Raw genomic sequence first — 17083 nt, 5'->3', positions numbered from 1 at the left:
ACGAATAAACTTCAAATTAGTCTGTCTTGAATGACCCAATTTCGTGTGAAGGTCGTAGAGAAACGACCAACACACAGACACTAGCGCTTTAATGAAACAAATTAGCTAGATTCAAAGAATAGCCTATTTACGGAGGGACATTCCCTTACAGAAGTGACATGGACGACTATCCATCGATGCTCTGGCGAATAAAATACATGTTGAGAAATAAAAACTTTTGGTTTGGCTCGTTGTTTTTGGTAGGTACTATAGTATTACTACTAGCACAAAATTCATGCGTTAGCATTCCTATTGACATACGCAGTGCTTGAAAGGAAAAGGCTTCAAATTGAAGAAAAGTTTCCAAACTAGCCGCGATGCGGGAGCTCTCAAATTTTTATGATCCCTTTCAATTCTCATCTCAACCCGCACACTCCTGTAATTGCAAAACCAACCAGCTGTAAGTTAGGTAATATCCATCTGCTTGTTTTTGTATGCTAGTCATTACCCTCTGAGCACTATACTCTAGTGAGACTAGTCTCTAAACAGGACTGAGTGAGTAAGTAATTAAGTATCTTTAGCCAACCCAGAATTGGACAGAAGCCATTTGTCCAAATTTGTACTGTACTGGAGAAGACTGTGATGACCCCAGGTGGAGGGCACCGTATTATCATTATGTAGTACTCCAGTACAGTACAGTGCCCAGTAATTTTAAATCATAATATAAATTACATTGATTATGTGCAAAGTACTTGATAATCTCCAGAATACATATTATTTTACAATAATTTATTGAGCACAGAAATGTTTTTACATTTAAAGGCTCTCTAACTTCTATTTATAAAATATGGTGTTATATGTAGGAATAATGTAATTGCTTATTCAGAAAGATATTTACTTGAAATTTCTAGGGAGGATTAACAGTTGGATCATATGTGATGACTTTATTCACTCAGAAGAGATTTCGGACTGACGACGAGGAAAAAGGAAAAAAACAGAAACCGGTAAGGTTGGCAAAGTTTAATGCATTGACACCCCTTCTAATATTTGCATAAATAACACGCAACAGAAACTGTGAATGAGGGCCCTAATGTAGGAAACTTAGTGCAACAGTAAGGAGCATTTCTAGGACTGATACGCTGTATCTCTTTTATGCATGGTGTTTGAGAGTAATCATACTTGTTATCTAAGGTTAATATTTACATGTGAAAAGTGTTTAAGGATATGTACTCAAACTTCCCAAGACTGTGCCCCACTCTCACTTCGGACAAAAAAAGGAAAGTAGTTACTGCTATTCATAGAGTCAAATTTTGATAAAGACCAGAGATAATGTAAACAGTTTCTTTAACTATGGTTTTTCAATAAGCACATAGTTTCATGTATCAATAGCTATAGAGAAATATTTGCTGGTAAAACTCAGTTAATTTTTTATATCCATAGCCATTGACAATGAAGATCTATTTGTATATTGATTAAGATCGCCAGTCATCGTGCAGCTGGTTCCATGAGGAGACAGCTACAGGTTTTTTTTTCATTGAGTCACTGTCACCATGGTCTCCTGAATAAACAGTACCACAGATGTTCCTACTGTACTGTATTCATCATTCTGTAAAATTTTCCAAGTTTTACTAGAACAATAAAGATTTAAGGACTTGACAATTATATTATTATTTTTTTTGCAGCAAATACAACATGTGGTCCTCCAGAAGTTAAGAGTGATGAATAAAACTGAAGTGAAGGAAAAAGAGGAGGAGGAAGGGGAGAGTGAATTTTTTCAGGTGGGCATATTGCTGTTGAATGTGTCATTGAAGTTACCCGAGTAAGATGTTGGTGTTACAGAGAAGGAAGGAATATGACTCTTTTTAAAGATAATAAGGTTTGAGTTGCTTGTTTATGGTACACAGTGGGTAAATATAACTGTTAGTGATACTTTTTTGTTAGAGTTGGTGGCATTGAAATAAGAACATTTAAATCGGTGAAATCTGGAAAATTTGTAAAAATACAATCAAGTAAAGAAATAAAAAATTCCAAAGATTTTTTGAGCCCATTTGATCTAAAGCTCATTTAGTTTTATTCTGGTTGTAACATGGTTTGAAATTAAGTTTTGCTAAGTGAAATAAATCATAATATATATATATGTAAAACAAGCCCTCACATTAATACAAATTTTTTATGACCATAATTAAGATAGATTTGTTAAAATGTCCTGAGTTGGTCAAAATAGCTTTTGTTTCTCCATTTACTTTATGTAAATTATCTTATTACATAACAAGGTTTATTTCTGCATTATCTAAGTTGATGAATGTATATTCAAATAATGGATATATTCATTTTGTACTTTGTATGAATCTGACAAGAAATTACCTTATCTGTGACAAAAAATCCAAAATCTTCAGGTGTCTAAAGTCTGATTGTCAGAAAGTCTAGATTAAAAAAGGAAATATCCCCTTGTGTTTTTTACCTGCACTGAGTCTTTATATCATTTATATATATTAAACAGATTACTTGATTTTAAAGAAAGTTGTTTCTTTTTTCTAAACATACCATTTTCTTGTTTTCAGAGATTGTCAGAGAAGGTGAGCCAAAAATCTAATGATTACACTATGAAGCGGGTAAAAAGACCTGAAGGTTGGGAAGCTGATACAAACTCAGAAAGCTGATACATAATTCTTGCATACACAACAACACACTGTAACTGTGGTTTGCAGTAGAACAAACATTCTCAATATATTTCAGTTCTTTACAAGAACTTAAAGTTCAACGTCATGCTTTACACATCGATTCTCAAACACCATATTTCAAGACCAAATATCTCAAATACACCATTTATATCAAGCATCTGGAAATGACTTCCAAAGCTACATTAGTAAAATTCATAGAACTTTAAACTTTGTAAATAAAACTATTAACAAATTTTACTATGTAAGACATTTGTAACGGACACTACACTACACCAACAATTATGTATTTTACTCAGTCTACCTTTTTTGGTAGTCTTTTATTTATAAAAAAAATAAAGGATGGAAACTCAAAACCAATGTTTTGTTTTAATTCAATTTTAACAAGTTGGTTTCATTTGGTACAATTCCAGACATACAATAGCATTTGTTTTTTTTTTTTGTTTGTTTTAGACCACAGAAACCTGTTCTAGATTTGTAATTTATAGCTTCAATATTTGATTCTCTATAATGAATGTATATTATTTCTCAAAAGGCCCATTAAAAGCAAGTATATGTGTCATTATGTATTTATATGTCAAACGTGTTTATTTTTAAAGAGGTTGGTTTTCTGCATATTTATTTTTACCTAATCAATGTTCTTTTCAAGTTATTTCTCAAGATTTTGCTCTTTCTGTGGTTTATAGAAGTATTTATTGCCCTATAATTGCCAAATTATAATTGTTTTAAAACACTGTATTTTTTGCTGTAGTAATGAAAGTTTATTGCCTTAAGATGGTACAGTTTTACTTGAAACTAGCTAAGACAAGTTTCCTAGTGAAAAAGCAGAATGTTATTTTTCATAAAAGTTATTGGCACACTTTGTGCTTTGCAATCCTGTTGCCCAATATATTCTTCAGCCCAGTACATAATGGTATGTTGAAGAACTGTATCAATTTTTTTTATTGAATTGAAATTACAAATAAAATTGCTCATAGAGCAAGGACTTATGAACTCCTACTATAACCATATACTACAATCTGATATCTATGGGCCCCAGTAAAATACATTTCAAACCCTTACAATGTTGCCAATTCTTTTGGTTCATTCTGTTCCAAAATCTGAATTATTTTTATGATCATTTATAAAAATACTGCATGTACACAATATAGAAAGCATGTTTTGGCACCCAAATTATTAAATTACAAAAACTAATTTGGTTATTTATATAAGATAACGTGTACAATACTTAAGACAAAAAGCATGCTTAGGCACCTTTAATTGTTAAACTAAATAAATTTTGCTTTGAAATCATGATGATACACGGTAGTCCATCAATTTGAGGGAATGTTGGGCATAATTCAAGTTATATTTATGTATTATTATTATTATTATTATATTGTGACCATTATATTAGCCTTGTATTATCTCTGTAAAATAAATTATGCCATACCATGTAGGTAAAAGTCAATATACTATACCCTTATAGTATCGTATATAATAGTTATAAAATAGCATCCATATCTACTAAAACCAACATATATTAATATATATGGTTTATATAGAAGGGGTACAAAAAATACTAAGGACATCCCTCGAGTATAGCACTCGATGTAAAAATTGTCTGAATGTAAACTAAGAGTAGCTATGATCCAATTTTGAAATATAAGGCTATTAATTATTTTGCTTAGACTGATAAAAATTACAGGGGCTCACTTTACAGTAGAAGATCTGACTAATCACCATTTTTTTACTGTATTTTTGACCATTTTAGATTGGTTCACAGTAACTTAAGCTTTGATTGGCCTATGATTGTGCCAAGATGATAAAGTTTCCTCAGATATGTTTTTGGTATGACGGTTGTGATGTACTATCTTCCATTTCTTCATCCAAGGCCCCACAATGGTGGTGTCAAAATCATCCATTTCCTAAAGATACGTAGACAGTTCAAATGTGAGAGTCGTAAGCAACAACATGCATTGCATAACACAAAGCCTTATATTAAAGTTGGAAACCGTTCCACATGTTTACATGTTCAAGATTGCTATTTTGAAGAAATACTCCTGTTTATTCTGACAAATTATAATTGCATGTCTTGCACATTTAAGTAGAATAACCAAATTTTTGCCATGAATAGAACAATACAACATTGTCATAAAATATACATTCACTTTTGGTGCACATATTGATATACCTTTCTGTACAGCACACTTGATTTCATTATTATAATTTTGAGCATTCTTAATTATAAGACTGTAAAAATTAAAGCCAACCCTTTTTTCAGAGAACTGCTCAAAATCAATATACAGCTTTATTTAATTTGGAATCTCGAAAGTAGATATTAGTTACTGTACAGTAATTACTGGATCTATTCAGGGCAAAATTATCAAACTTCAGATACATAATTTTAGAATCACAAAATTATTTTTCTGTATAGCATTTGTGGTGCTTTTACTGCTTAGGATAGAATTATAGAGTAGCTTGCTTTTGAATTTTGTTGCTACCACTTAATAATAGGAATGTTCTAAATTTGCAGTATCTGTAAAATTACCAATATTCCCTACTGAAAAAGATCGAGTATTTACCATAACCACTGCAGGCCATAATGCCCACAGAAATATTTTAAAATGTGATAAAACATTATCTTTTGATGTTAAAGCATTTAACATCAAATTATTATTTAAGAGGTGCTTTAATTTTGAATCAAATGCAAAGTAGTGAGTGCCACACCATGTTACCTTTCCCACAGACTTGTGCTGTTCCTTGGTTCTGTTCAGACCTAGAAAGGAATCCCAGTCTATCTTAACATTGGGATCCTTTGAGGAACGCATCAGTAGGCCCTCCTTCAAGCCATAAAAACCACAGGATTTGTGTGGTGTCTGCCAACGCAGGTCCAGACTCCAGCGGATAGCATCGGAATAGTTGTTTAGGCTGAAAATGTGGAATTTGTTATATTTGCTTGAACTTTGCATTGATGCAGTCTGATGAAAGCTGTTTCAATGTGTTTTATCTGATGTCAAAATGACTATTAAATTTCAAAAATATTTTTATGTTAGCACCAGTTCTTTAAAATGAACATACATGTTGAACCATGCCCCTTTTTATGCATGTTTTATTTACATTTTTTTATGCAATTATTAGGTTTATTCACTGTTGATTCATATCTGCAAATAAATACAAAATTATTTCCATTTATATATACCAGTATATTTTATCTTAATGAACCATGCTAAAACCAATCCATTTGATCTTACTTTTGACTGGTTCTGACTTTGTTTAAAAGTCTTTTTAAGTCAAATGTGTGATGGTTGACTAGTGTTATGTTTGGGGCAGTTCAAACCCAGTTAGAAAATGCCAATTACGTATTGATAAAAGCACTTAAGCCCTACCTCCTATGTGGAATCATGTTGTTTAACAGTAACATTCCTCCATAGGACACTGGACATGACACAATGTCCTCTGCCATGTTAACCTCTGAAATAAACGTGTGTAGTTCATTAAAGACATTATTTTCTTCTGTGTTGTTGGACATTTAACATCTATTTGCCTTATGTTTAAAAAATACACCAGCTCACTGCTGTGTAATTAGACTGGATTATATTAGTACCTTCAGTCATTTCTTTCTGGTATTGGTCTCTTGTCAGTAATATAAAAATACCACTATTCTACTACTCTTCTAAGTGCTCATTTATCATGCTAGAATTGAGAGAAAAAAAATTTCCAGTGGGAAGTTACCCAGGGTTTTCTCCATTTCTTCCTCTGTCAACATGGTGTACCAAGTATTGCCAGCACAGCACTCGTGTTCCGCCACACGTCCAGTCTTGTGACCTCCCTTAACTAACTAAAAAAAAAAAAAAGAAAAGAAAACGAAAAAATAAAAATTGGGTCATACCTATGATAATTGAGCTACATTGTACGTAGGTCCATGGTCAGGTGACAGGGGAGAGGGGGGGGACGTTCGAAAGTACCTGGTGGCCAAATAAGGCCTTATCTGAATCAAAGATTGATTTCAGTTTTCTGCTGTTTATTTAGTTGGGTCAACTGTGGGGGTTAAAAGACCACTACCTTCCCTTTAATTACTGTAATGACCCAATCTTTTCTATGGACGAAAGTTATCAATCTATCATATACATTATTCTGAAATCATGAAAAATATATTTCTAGATAGCATTTGTGGTGCTTTTATTGCATAGAACAAATACAACTTTGAGGTAGCTACTATAATGAAGCATAGAATAGGGAGTGTGCTCTTGTCTAGCACTGAAGGTAAAACCTTGGTGTGATTTTAATCATGATTTTGATATTTTCCTTTAATACCTAATGTCAATTCCACCTCTTCCATTCATCTGAAAACAATTTTCATCCTGTAAATGCTGATGCCTAACTGCATCAATAGGAATCTCACCTGCATACAGCCATTGTTTTCATTGGAGTCCAAAAGTGGTATCCATGCAGTGGGCTGCAGAACTTCATAGGAATTGTTGTCCAGGTAGCCAACATCTAGCCAAAAAAACAGATGAAGTAAATAGCATGATTTTTTAAAATCAAAATACAGGTTGTTCAGTGACTGATAACTATAATATATCAAACTTGATTATCCTTCTCATTATTTGACCTGATTATTGTTACTTTAAAAGATTCAAACTTTATAAATCAATTAAAAAAACAATCACAGACATGGGGAAATAGCATGCCTGTATGGCTGGTCGTGACTGCTTGAAATGCCAGTGGACCTGCATGGTTTTTGATATCCCAGGTCCTCTGGGCTGGCAAGGTATATGTGAAAATACAATACATTATAATTTATCACATGCACACATATACTAACAGAAATAAAATACTTAGTTAGGCCCAGCATAGAATTGGGAGGACCTGCTGATTACTTGTAGTCTTGTGGACGGTATAGTGCAGGTCCTTTGGTCCTTCATTGTGTCCTAGGTTTTCCCCATGTCTGCAATCAAAATCCACTTCACTGACTATTTAATTCAAATCACTTTTTTTTTAAATGCCCATTGATCCATAGTGTTGAAATGAAAACTGTCTGTACCAGTACCTTGGTGCCATGGGACAGTTGTGGCTTCATTTTTTGGTGTTTTTGTACGCAGATTCCACACAGGATGGCCTGCTATATCTGGCCCAATCAGTTGCTCTACAGCATTCAGCAGGCGTTCATTGGTCCAAAGCTCCTGGATTGCCTAAATTGATAACGTGGAATCTTAATCTAGACCATTTCGTTCAGAAACATTTGGAGATCAAAGCACTGGTAGCTGTTTAACAACCCTGAGTTTCAGGTTGGTGGAAACCAACTCCGTACAATAATCACTTGAACTTTTTCATGGGGGAAATTGTAAATTTTAAAGATACTGTAATTATAAGTCATAATCTTTAAAATTAGAATATCCTACTGAGTGGTAGCAGTAAAATTAAAAAGCAGGCTACTCAATACTTCTTTTCTTTTCAATGCAGTAAAAGCACCAAAAATGCTCTATATAATCATAATTTTTATGTATCTGAAAGTTTTATAATTTTGGTTCATTGAAAAGATCAAATATTTACCATAATTTAATTATGCATTAACTGTGAACTGCAGGGGTGTGCTGACAGTAAAGAATTAGACTGAAACTCTGGGTGACTTTGACTAACCTGCAACTAAGTACTTACAAGTGTTTACTTTTACATTTTGAAGTAAGCTGTAGAGTGTACTTCTTATCTGAGAAATTTAAATGTGTCACTAAATGTCCTAGTTGGAAATCTGTTAATATAGCTATAACAATGCCTATAGCAGCACAGTGATAGGGCACTTTCCACTTCACAATGATTTTAATTGTGTGATTTTGAAAATGATTACCTTTGGCATGTTTTGGCTTTTATGGAGAATAATGTTAGCTCCAGGGAATTCTTTCTCAATGGCTGTCAGTCTGGTGAACAATCCTTGGTCTCTGTACAGTTCTAGTAGAAAGGTAAAAGATTGCTGGTACTGATATGAAATACTGATTGAAACAGCTGCAAAATCTCATCATCTACTCAAATGAAATGAGCACATAGCATTCCAAATTATACTGCAAAACAAACCCATGTTTGTCAATTCTGTGAAAAAGGGTTAATGAAAAATACATGTAATTTGAAAATTGTGCCATAACCAGGAACAATGCAAGGTACAAGTGATCATTTTCATTTCACTAGGTAGACGACAAAACACCTGATGCAAATATCATTAGATACAATGTAATTTCACCACATATGTTGCTGATAAGGTGGTCTGATTTTTTTAACAGACAAATATTCAAAATTATCAAAAACTAGAGGATCAGAGAGGCGATACCGCCTCCGAATATTGTACCACCAGCTGGAGCAAGCGCATTCGTATAGACCCCACATACACAAAATAAGGGACACAGCCACCAGTTTTGTGCTTGACAAGCTGTAAAAATGCAATCAACAAGAATTTTTAAACTATTGCAAAAAATATATATGGTACAATCAAATTTAAGTTCTTTGTAAGATAGGTCAAGGGTCAATTTCAAGGTCACAGAAAATTGCCAGTATATGACTTCCTATTCAAGTTCAAGAGTAACTATGGACCTATCTCTGTCAAGTTTGAAGTTAAAAGAGAAAGAAATTAGCAGAGTTCACTTCATGATAAAAAGTAGGTCAAAGGTCAATTTCAAGGTCACACTTAGATTGCCAGTATAGGACTTCCTATTCAAGTTCAATAGTAACTATGGACCTATCTCTGCCAGTTTTGGAGATAAAAGGGAAGCAAAATTTGCAAAATTCAGTTCATGGTGAAAAGTAGGTCAAAGGTCAATTTCAAGGTCACATTTAGATTGCCAGTATATGACTTTCTTATCAAGTTCAATAGTAACTATGGACCTATCTCTGCCAGTTTTGGAGATAAAAGGAAAGCAAAATTTGCAAAGTTCAGTTCATGGTGAAAAGTAAGTCAAAAGTCAATTTTAAGGTCACATTTAGATTGCCAGTATATGACTTCCTATTCAAGTTCAATAGTAACTATGGACCTATCTCTGCCAGTTTTGGAGATAAAAGGGAAGCAAAATTTGCAAAGTTCAGTTTATGGTGAAAAGTAGGTCAAAGGTCAATTTTAAGGTCACATTTAGATTGCCAGTATATGACTTCCTATTCAAGTTCAATAGTAACTACGGACCTATCTCTGCCAGTTTTGGAGATAAAAGGGAAGCAAAATTTGCAAAGTTCAGTTCATGGTGAAAAGTAGGTCAAAGGTCAATTTTAAAGTCACATTCAGATTGCCAGTATATGACTTCCTATTCAAGTTCAATAGTAACTATGGACCTATCTCTGCCAGTTTTGGAGATAAAAGGGAAGCAAAATTTGCAAAGTTCAATTTATGGTGAAAAGTAGGTCAAAGGTCAATTTTAAGGTCACATTTAGATTGCCAGTATATGACTTCCTATTCAAGTTCAATAGTAACTATGGACCTATCTCTACCAGTTTTGGAGATAAAAGGGAAGCAAAATTTGCAAAGTTCAGTTTATGGTGAAAAGTAGGTCAAAGGTCAATTTTAATGTCACATTTATATTGCCAGTATATGACTTCCTATTCAAGTTCAATAGTAACTATAGACCTATCTCTGCCAGTTTTGGAGATAAAAGGGAAGCAAAATTTGCAAAATTCAGTTCATGGTGAAAAGTAGGTCAAAGGTCAATTTTAAGGTCACATTTAGATTGCCAGTATATGACTTCCTATTCAAGTTCAATAGTAACTATGGACCTATCTCTGCCAGTTTTGGAGATAAAAGGGAAGCAAAATTTGCAAAGTTCAGTTCATGGTGAAAAGTAGGTCAAAGGTCAATTTTAAGGTCACATATAGATTGCCAGTATATGACTTCCTATTCAAGTTCAATAGTAATTATGGACCTATCTCAGCCAGTTTTGGAGATAAAAGGAAAGCAAAATTTGCAAAATTCAGTTCATGGTGAAAAGTAGGTCAAAGGTCAATTTTAAGGTCACATATAGATTGCCAGTATATGACTTCCTATTCAAGTTCAATTATGGACCTATCTCTGCCAGTTTTGGAGATAAAAGGAAAGCAAAATTTGCAAAGTTCAATTCATGGTGAAAAGTAGGTCAAAGGTCAATTTCAAGGTCACATTTAGATTGCCAGTATATGACTTTCTATTCAAGTTCAATACTAACTATGGACCTATCTCAGCCAGTTTTGGAGATAAAAGGGAAGCAAAATTTGCAAAGTTCAGTTCATGGTGAAAAGTAGGTCAAAGGTCAATTTTAAGGTCACATATAGATTGCCAGTATATGACTTCCTATTCAAGTTCAATAGTAATTACGGACCTATCTCAGCCAGTTTTGGAGATAAAAGGAAAGCAAAATTTGCAAAATTCAGTTCATGGTGTAAAGTAGGTCAAAGGTCAATTTTAAGGTCACATTAAGATTGCCAGTATATGACTTCCTATTCAAGTTCATTAGTAACTATGGACCTATCTCTGCCAGTTTTGGAGATAAAAGGGAAGAAAAATTTGCAAAGTTCAGTTCATGGTGAAAAGTAGGTCAAAGGTCAATTTTAAGGTCACATATAGATTGCCAGTATATGACTTCCTATTCAAATTCAATAGTAACTAGGGACCTATCTCAGCCAGTTTTGGAGATAAAAGAAGGCAAAATTTGCAAAGTTCAGTTCATGGTGAAAAGTAGGTCAAAGGTCAATTTTAAGGTCACATATAGATTGCCAGTATATGACTTTCTATTCAAGTTCAATAGTAACTATGGACCTATCTCTGCCAGTTTTGGAGATAAAAGGAAAGCAAAATTTGCAAAGTTCAATTCATGGTGAAAAGTAGGTCAAAGGTCAATTTCAAGGTCACATTTAGATTGCCAGTATATGACTTTCTATTCAAGTTCAATACTAACTATGGACCTATCTCAGCCAGTTTTGGAGATAAAAGGGAAGCAAAATTTGCAAAGTTCAGTTCATGGTGAAAAGTAGGTCAAAGGTCAATTTTAAGGTCACATTAAGATTGCCAGTATATGACTTCCTATTCAAGTTCAATAGTAACTATGGACCTATCTCTGCCAGTTTTGGAGATAAAAGGGAAGCAAAATTTGCAAAGTTCAGTTTATGGTGAAAAGTAGGTCAAAGGTCAATTTTAAGGTCACATTTAGATTGCCAGTATATGACTTTCTATTCAAGTTCAATAGTAACTATGGACCTATCTCTGCCAGTTTTGGAGATAAAAGGGAAGCAAAAGTTGCAAAGTTCAGTTCATGGTGAAAAGTAGGTCAAAGGTCAATTTTAAGATCACATTTAGATTGCCAGTATATGACTTCCTATTCAAGTTCAATAGTAACTATGGACCTATCTCAGCCAGTTTTGGAGATAAAAGAAGGCAAAATTTGCAAAGTTCAGTTCATGGTGAAAAGTAGGTCAAAGGTCAATTTTAAGGTCACATATAGATTGCCAGTATATGACTTCCTATTCAAGTTCAATAGTAACTATGGACCTATCTCTGCCAGTTTTGGAGATAAAAGGAAAGCAAAATTTGCAAAGTTCAATTCATGGTGAAAAGTAGGTCAAAGGTCAATTTCAAGGTCACATTTAGATTGCCAGTATATGACTTCCTATTCAAGTTCAATAGTAACTATGGACCTATCTCAGCCAGTTTTGGAGATAAAAGGGAAGCAAAAGTTGCAAAGTTCAGTTCATGGTGAAAAGTAGGTCAAAGGTCAATTTTAAGATCACATTTAGATTGCCAGTATATGACTTTCTATTCAAGTTCAATAGTAACTACGGACCTATCTCAGCCAGTTTTGGAGATAAAAGGAAAGCAAAATTTGCAAAGTTCAGTTCATGGTGAAAAGTAGGTCAAAGGTCAATTTTAAGGTCACATTTAGATTGCCAGTATATGACTTTCTATTCAAGTTCAATACTAACTATGGACCTATCTCAGCCAGTTTTGGAGATAAAAGGGAAGCAAAATTTGCAAAGTTCAGTTCATGGTGAAAAGTAGGTCAAAGGTCAATTTTAAGATCACATTTAGATTGCCAGTATATGACTTCCTATTCAAGTTCAATAGTAACTATGGACCTATCTCTGCCAGTTTTGGAGATAAAAGGGAAGAAAAATTTGCAAAGTTCAGTTCATGGTGAAAAGTAGGTCAAAGGTCAATTTTAAGGTCACATGTAGATTGCCAGTATATGACTTCCTATTCAAGTTCAATAGTAATTACGGACCTATCTCAGCCAGTTTTGGAGATAAAAGGAAAGCAAAATTTGCAAAATTCAGTTCATGGTGTAAAGTAGGTCAAAGGTCAATTTTAAGGTCACGTTTAGATTGCCAGTATATGACTTCCTATTCAAGTTCGATAGTAACTATGGACCTATCTCTGCCAGTTTTGGAGATAAAAGGGAAGAAAAATTTGCAAAGTTCAGTTCATGGTGAAAAGTAGGTCAAAGGTCAATTTTAAGGTCACATATAGATTGCCAGTATATGACTTCCTATTCAAGTTCAATAGTAACTAGGGACCTATCTCAGCCAGTTTTGGAGATAAAAGAAGGCAAAATTTGCAAAGTTCAGTTCATGGTGAAAAGTAGGTCAAAGGTCAATTTTAAGGTCACATATAGATTGCCAGTATATGACTTCCTATTCAAGTTCAATAGTAACTATGGACCTATCTCTGCCAGTTTTGGAGATAAAAGGAAAGCAAAATTTGCAAAGTTCAATTCATGGTGAAAAGTAGGTCAAAGGTCAATTTCAAGGTCACATTTAGATTGCCAGTATATGACTTCCTATTCAAGTTCAATAGTAACTATGGACCTATCTCAGCCAGTTTTGGAGATAAAAGGGAAGCAAAATTTGCAAAGTTCAGTTCATGGTGAAAAGTAGGTCAAAGGTCAATTTCAAGGTCACAGTAAGATTGCCAGTATATGACTTCCTATTCAACTTCAATAGTAACAATGGACCTATCTCTGCCAGTTTTGGAGATATAAGGGACTAAATGTTATAATTTTGGAGTTACCATAATGTGCCTTACATTTCGTACAGAAAAAATTAATTAAAATAAAGAAAATGTCATTTTGGTCAAAATTCTTGATATAGGAGGTGCCCTGAAGTTTCAGAAGTTCAAATTTGATGAAATAATGTCATTTTTGAACACAAGCTGTCTGCTTTGCCAAGCCTTATGTTTTATTTTTCCAGAGTTCAAAATTTATTATCCATTACCGTACTGCACATTTTGCTTTTACCACCAATATGTACTTTTTGATACAGCATAACTCGAAAACCGTATGGAATACAAAAAAACCGAGACCACCTTCAGTGTTGGGCTTTACATGCTCTACAAAATGCAAAAAAGAATGGGTCTTTAGCATTAACGGTTCCCGAATTAGAGACAGTTTTCAGTTTCGGTATCTTATGGCCGCTACTCCCGTGAAAATGCACCGATTGACCCCAAATTCATTGAGATGAAAGATGACCTGAAGGGTAACACTTTCCAATAATATTATTGGTTAAGTCTGTATAGTGTCTGAATAACAGGGCAAAAAAAATTTTTTTCGTAAAAAATTTCATTTTTTTGAAAATTTTGACCCATTTGACCTTGAAGTAAAGGTCAAAGGTCAAATCCAAGGGTATATTTGAAATCTACACATATGACTTTTGGAAAGCCGTCTATAGAAATTTTTCCCATAACTCCTTCCGTAGGGTAGATAATTAGCATTTAATTTTGCCATTTTTAGACAAGGGTGCATTGTAATGAGTGCCACACCCAGACCCCAATACCGACAAAGCCCAAATTTTACGTGGAACGAGTTGAGATTATAGGTGACCTAAATCCATGAGATGGGTACGGGGGCCCTTACCGTCTAGGAGGAGAAGCGGTAACGGTAGCCGTCCGGCGGAGCCGGCGGAGCCGGCGGAGCCGGCGGAGCTGGCGGAGCCGGCGGAGCCGGCGGAACGATCCGGACGGGACCGAAACCATGTGTACCGCCAGCGCTAACGCTGGTGGTACAATAATAACATGAAAGTATATCATCCTCATATGCAAGTTTCTGTCTGCCAGAGGGATTTGGTTTCCATGTCAAAGTGTATTTGTGATGAAGAAGGATGAAGTTTTAATTAAAATGATGATAATTGGCAAAATGAATATTAACATCAAAGTATATTTCTCCAGCTAAAACAAATATTTATTACTTATTTCATAAGGTCCTAGCCAACATAAATGGCAGCTCTGTGATTTTACTTGAAGGGGGTTGGGGTAAAAGATTTTTTAAAAGGCATGTCTGCAAGCTAAAAACACTAATACTCCTCCCTGGTGTGGCCTGTGCAATCCTTACTCTTAATCTTCCCACCATCATACAACTTCTTTGCCAGATCATCCACCAACCCCGCCACAGCGTCTCTACATGCATCAAGTTCTTCGCGCGTAAAGAAATCTTCTACAACGACATAGCCCTGGAGTATTGTAAAACTAAATTATTTTGAAATTATGCCAGAATACAAAGAAGTATACGTAAAAAGTGAAGAAAATTTTCATGTGGCTTGCAGTGTTAAAATATTCTAAATACAATAAAAATTGATAACAAATTGATAACAACCTATTCACTATAATATCTACCTCTTCAAAGAATTGTTTGACCTGCTGGGCAGTGAGCTGACCAGGTTTCTTTTTCTTGGGCTGAGGTGGGGGGACAGTGAAAATCTCAGGTTTTGGCTCCGTCTTCTGTACCCCCGGGAACACATCTGTTGTCTGCCTCTCACTCATGGTGAACATGAGATGCTTTACTGTATGAAAAAAAATTACATTACGTTGTACAACATATTTTTACTTTGCCCTGTTTTACATGGGATCATACAAAATACCCGGTATGTTTACTTTGCCTTGTTTTATACATGGGGATCATATCAATTCAAAACTATAGATCCTATTAGGGCAAAGGTGTTCTGCACAATACATTCTTTTTTTTTTTTTTCAGTAGCAAATAAATATATAATCTTACATTTTTGCATTTTTTGACTTATGAATCGCACACAAACACCCACACACACACACACACACACACACACACACACACACACATTTACATACTTTCTCTCTCAGTAAAAAAAAGGTTGTACAGTTACAGTATTGCATAAACGGGTATGCACAATACATTCTTGTTCGTCTTGTCTAGATGCAGGTCAGAACAGTCCCAGGACAAAAAGTCCAATTACGTCCAAACAGAGGAAACGCGACCGCGGTTAACTTTCTAATGTGAATGGCCTAAAAAAGAAGTGATTGATACACTATCGTATACATATTGGGGGTCAAAGGGACTAGGCACGCGCATACTGCAAGAGCATAAAATAGGCCACGGGAGATTACCTTCAACCAAGGAGGATGGCAAGGATATAAAGAATAGAGGCAAAGTTGATCCATAATTCTTTGACCGAATTTGCGGCTCTTTTAACTTTATGCAATTTACACAATTTACAGCCAACTACAAACAAACTACACGCACATCCTGTTACGATTTGGTGGACATTATGTCCACTTACCTCAAGCTATAAAGTAGACAAGACTTAACACAAAGCCTACGGTTACGAGACGAGTCGGGTCCAGTTCCTGCCAGGTTCTCAAATGTTAGGTCATAGCTGAGACAAATTCTCAGCGTTATCTGCAATCTAGTGACCTAAAATACCGTATGAACGCAGTGCCCTGTGTGAAAGTCGTTTTAGATATGAAAAGATTTGCTGCGTATACTACATATGCGGGCTCATAAAAATGAAAAGCCTTTAATTTCTTTTAGGCGGGCGAAATAATTTTTGTCCATTTTGCTGCAAGTGTGTGAGGTCATTTCACAGAAATTTCAATCTAGTGACTATGGAGTTTGAGTGAAAGCAGGAAAAAATGTTAATCGCATATGCATCTTTCTTTCTCGTAGACTTCATTTGAAGTCGTTAATGAGAAATTGTCAACAGCAGACTGGGAGATGTATAGGCCCTATATTAACATTCCCTCATATCACGCGATTGTCTTGTAAACACGTTGTTATGATGTCTGGTAAATCCGATATAATTCCCTGATCCAACTGACAAACAAAATCAATATTACCTTCTGTGAGAGCGCGTTCAGAATGGTGGTCTAACAGATCCACGGATCAAATATGACCGACCCACTTGAATGCTTGTTGCGTAATCCCGTCTCTAATAGGGAATTTTAAGTGGTTATAAGCTTTTTAGTGGGGAAATGTGCTTAGAAACCGCTTATGTATCTAGATAATGGTAGATAATGCAATCTAGATCATGCAATAGAGACTATGCTTCTTCCAACACAACCAACATTCATTGTTGATTAAAATGGTTACTTTCCTTTAATTTGTGTGTCGGTCAACATTACCAAGGTCCAAGCCTTACGGAAAATGCGGCCAAAATGTTAAAATATAAACATTAAGAGGAAGTTTAATTCTACGGCCTTTAGA

At 34.8% G+C, this 17083-nt stretch overlaps 2 protein-coding genes across 5 annotated transcripts; one reads left to right on the top strand and one right to left on the bottom strand.

The window, feature by feature from the left end:
• Positions 1-35: 35 nt before the first annotated feature.
• LOC106163322 (uncharacterized) lies at positions 36-3013 on the top strand. Its single transcript, XM_013540880.3, has 4 exons — positions 36-239; positions 891-983; positions 1662-1757; positions 2541-3013. Exons 1-4 carry the CDS (start codon positions 159-161, stop codon positions 2637-2639), a joined length of 369 nt encoding a protein of 122 aa, XP_013396334.2. The 5' UTR covers positions 36-158; the 3' UTR covers positions 2640-3013.
• A 382-nt stretch (positions 3014-3395) lies between these two features.
• LOC106163289 (uncharacterized) lies at positions 3396-16782 on the bottom strand. Of its 4 annotated transcripts, none has more exons than XM_087007031.1 (10): positions 16717-16782; positions 15241-15407; positions 14960-15077; positions 8485-8585; positions 7690-7831; positions 7042-7136; positions 6372-6477; positions 6026-6110; positions 5375-5567; positions 3396-4564 (listed from the first exon to the last, which is right to left on the bottom strand). In XM_087007031.1, the coding sequence occupies exons 2-10, from the start codon at positions 15394-15396 to the stop codon at positions 4427-4429; spliced, it is 1134 nt and encodes a 377-aa protein (XP_086863157.1). In that variant the 5' UTR covers positions 15397-15407; positions 16717-16782; the 3' UTR covers positions 3396-4426. The 4 variants fall into 4 exon arrangements, with proteins under 4 accessions (XP_086863157.1, XP_086863153.1, XP_086863155.1 ...); XM_087007027.1 differs by lacking the exon at positions 16717-16782 and adding an exon at positions 16161-16355; XM_087007029.1 differs by lacking the exon at positions 16717-16782 and adding an exon at positions 15988-16048.
• Between the last annotated feature and the right edge of the window lie 301 nt (positions 16783-17083).

Source organism: Lingula anatina, chromosome 2 (genome assembly GCF_051362555.1).
Source record: "Lingula anatina isolate TDL-2025a chromosome 2, LinAna3.0, whole genome shotgun sequence".
NCBI lineage: Eukaryota > Metazoa > Brachiopoda > Lingulata > Lingulida > Lingulidae > Lingula > Lingula anatina.
Note: the sequence above shows the minus strand (reverse complement) of the source record. Positions and strands in the feature narration are given on the sequence as shown.

Bases quoted from the DNA above. Each gene is read 5' to 3' on its own strand.
- LOC106163322 (XM_013540880.3), top strand. From the start codon at position 159: ATGGACGACTATCCATCGATGCTCTGGCGAATAAAATACATGTTGAGA. The intron at 240-890 runs GTAGGTACTATA...TGAAATTTCTAG, and splicing joins GGTTTGGCTCGTTGTTTTTG to GGAGGATTAACAGTTGGATC. The intron at 1,758-2,540 runs GTGGGCATATTG...TCTTGTTTTCAG, and splicing joins GGGAGAGTGAATTTTTTCAG to AGATTGTCAGAGAAGGTGAG.
- LOC106163289 (XM_087007031.1), bottom strand. From the start codon at position 15,396: ATGTTCACCATGAGTGAGAGGCAGACAACAGATGTGTTCCCGGGGGTA. The intron at 7,832-8,484 runs GTAATCATTTTC...TTATCAATTTAG, and splicing joins AAAGCCAAAACATGCCAAAG to GCAATCCAGGAGCTTTGGAC. The intron at 5,568-6,025 runs GTAGGGCTTAAG...CCACATTTTCAG, and splicing joins AACATGATTCCACATAGGAG to CCTAAACAACTATTCCGATG.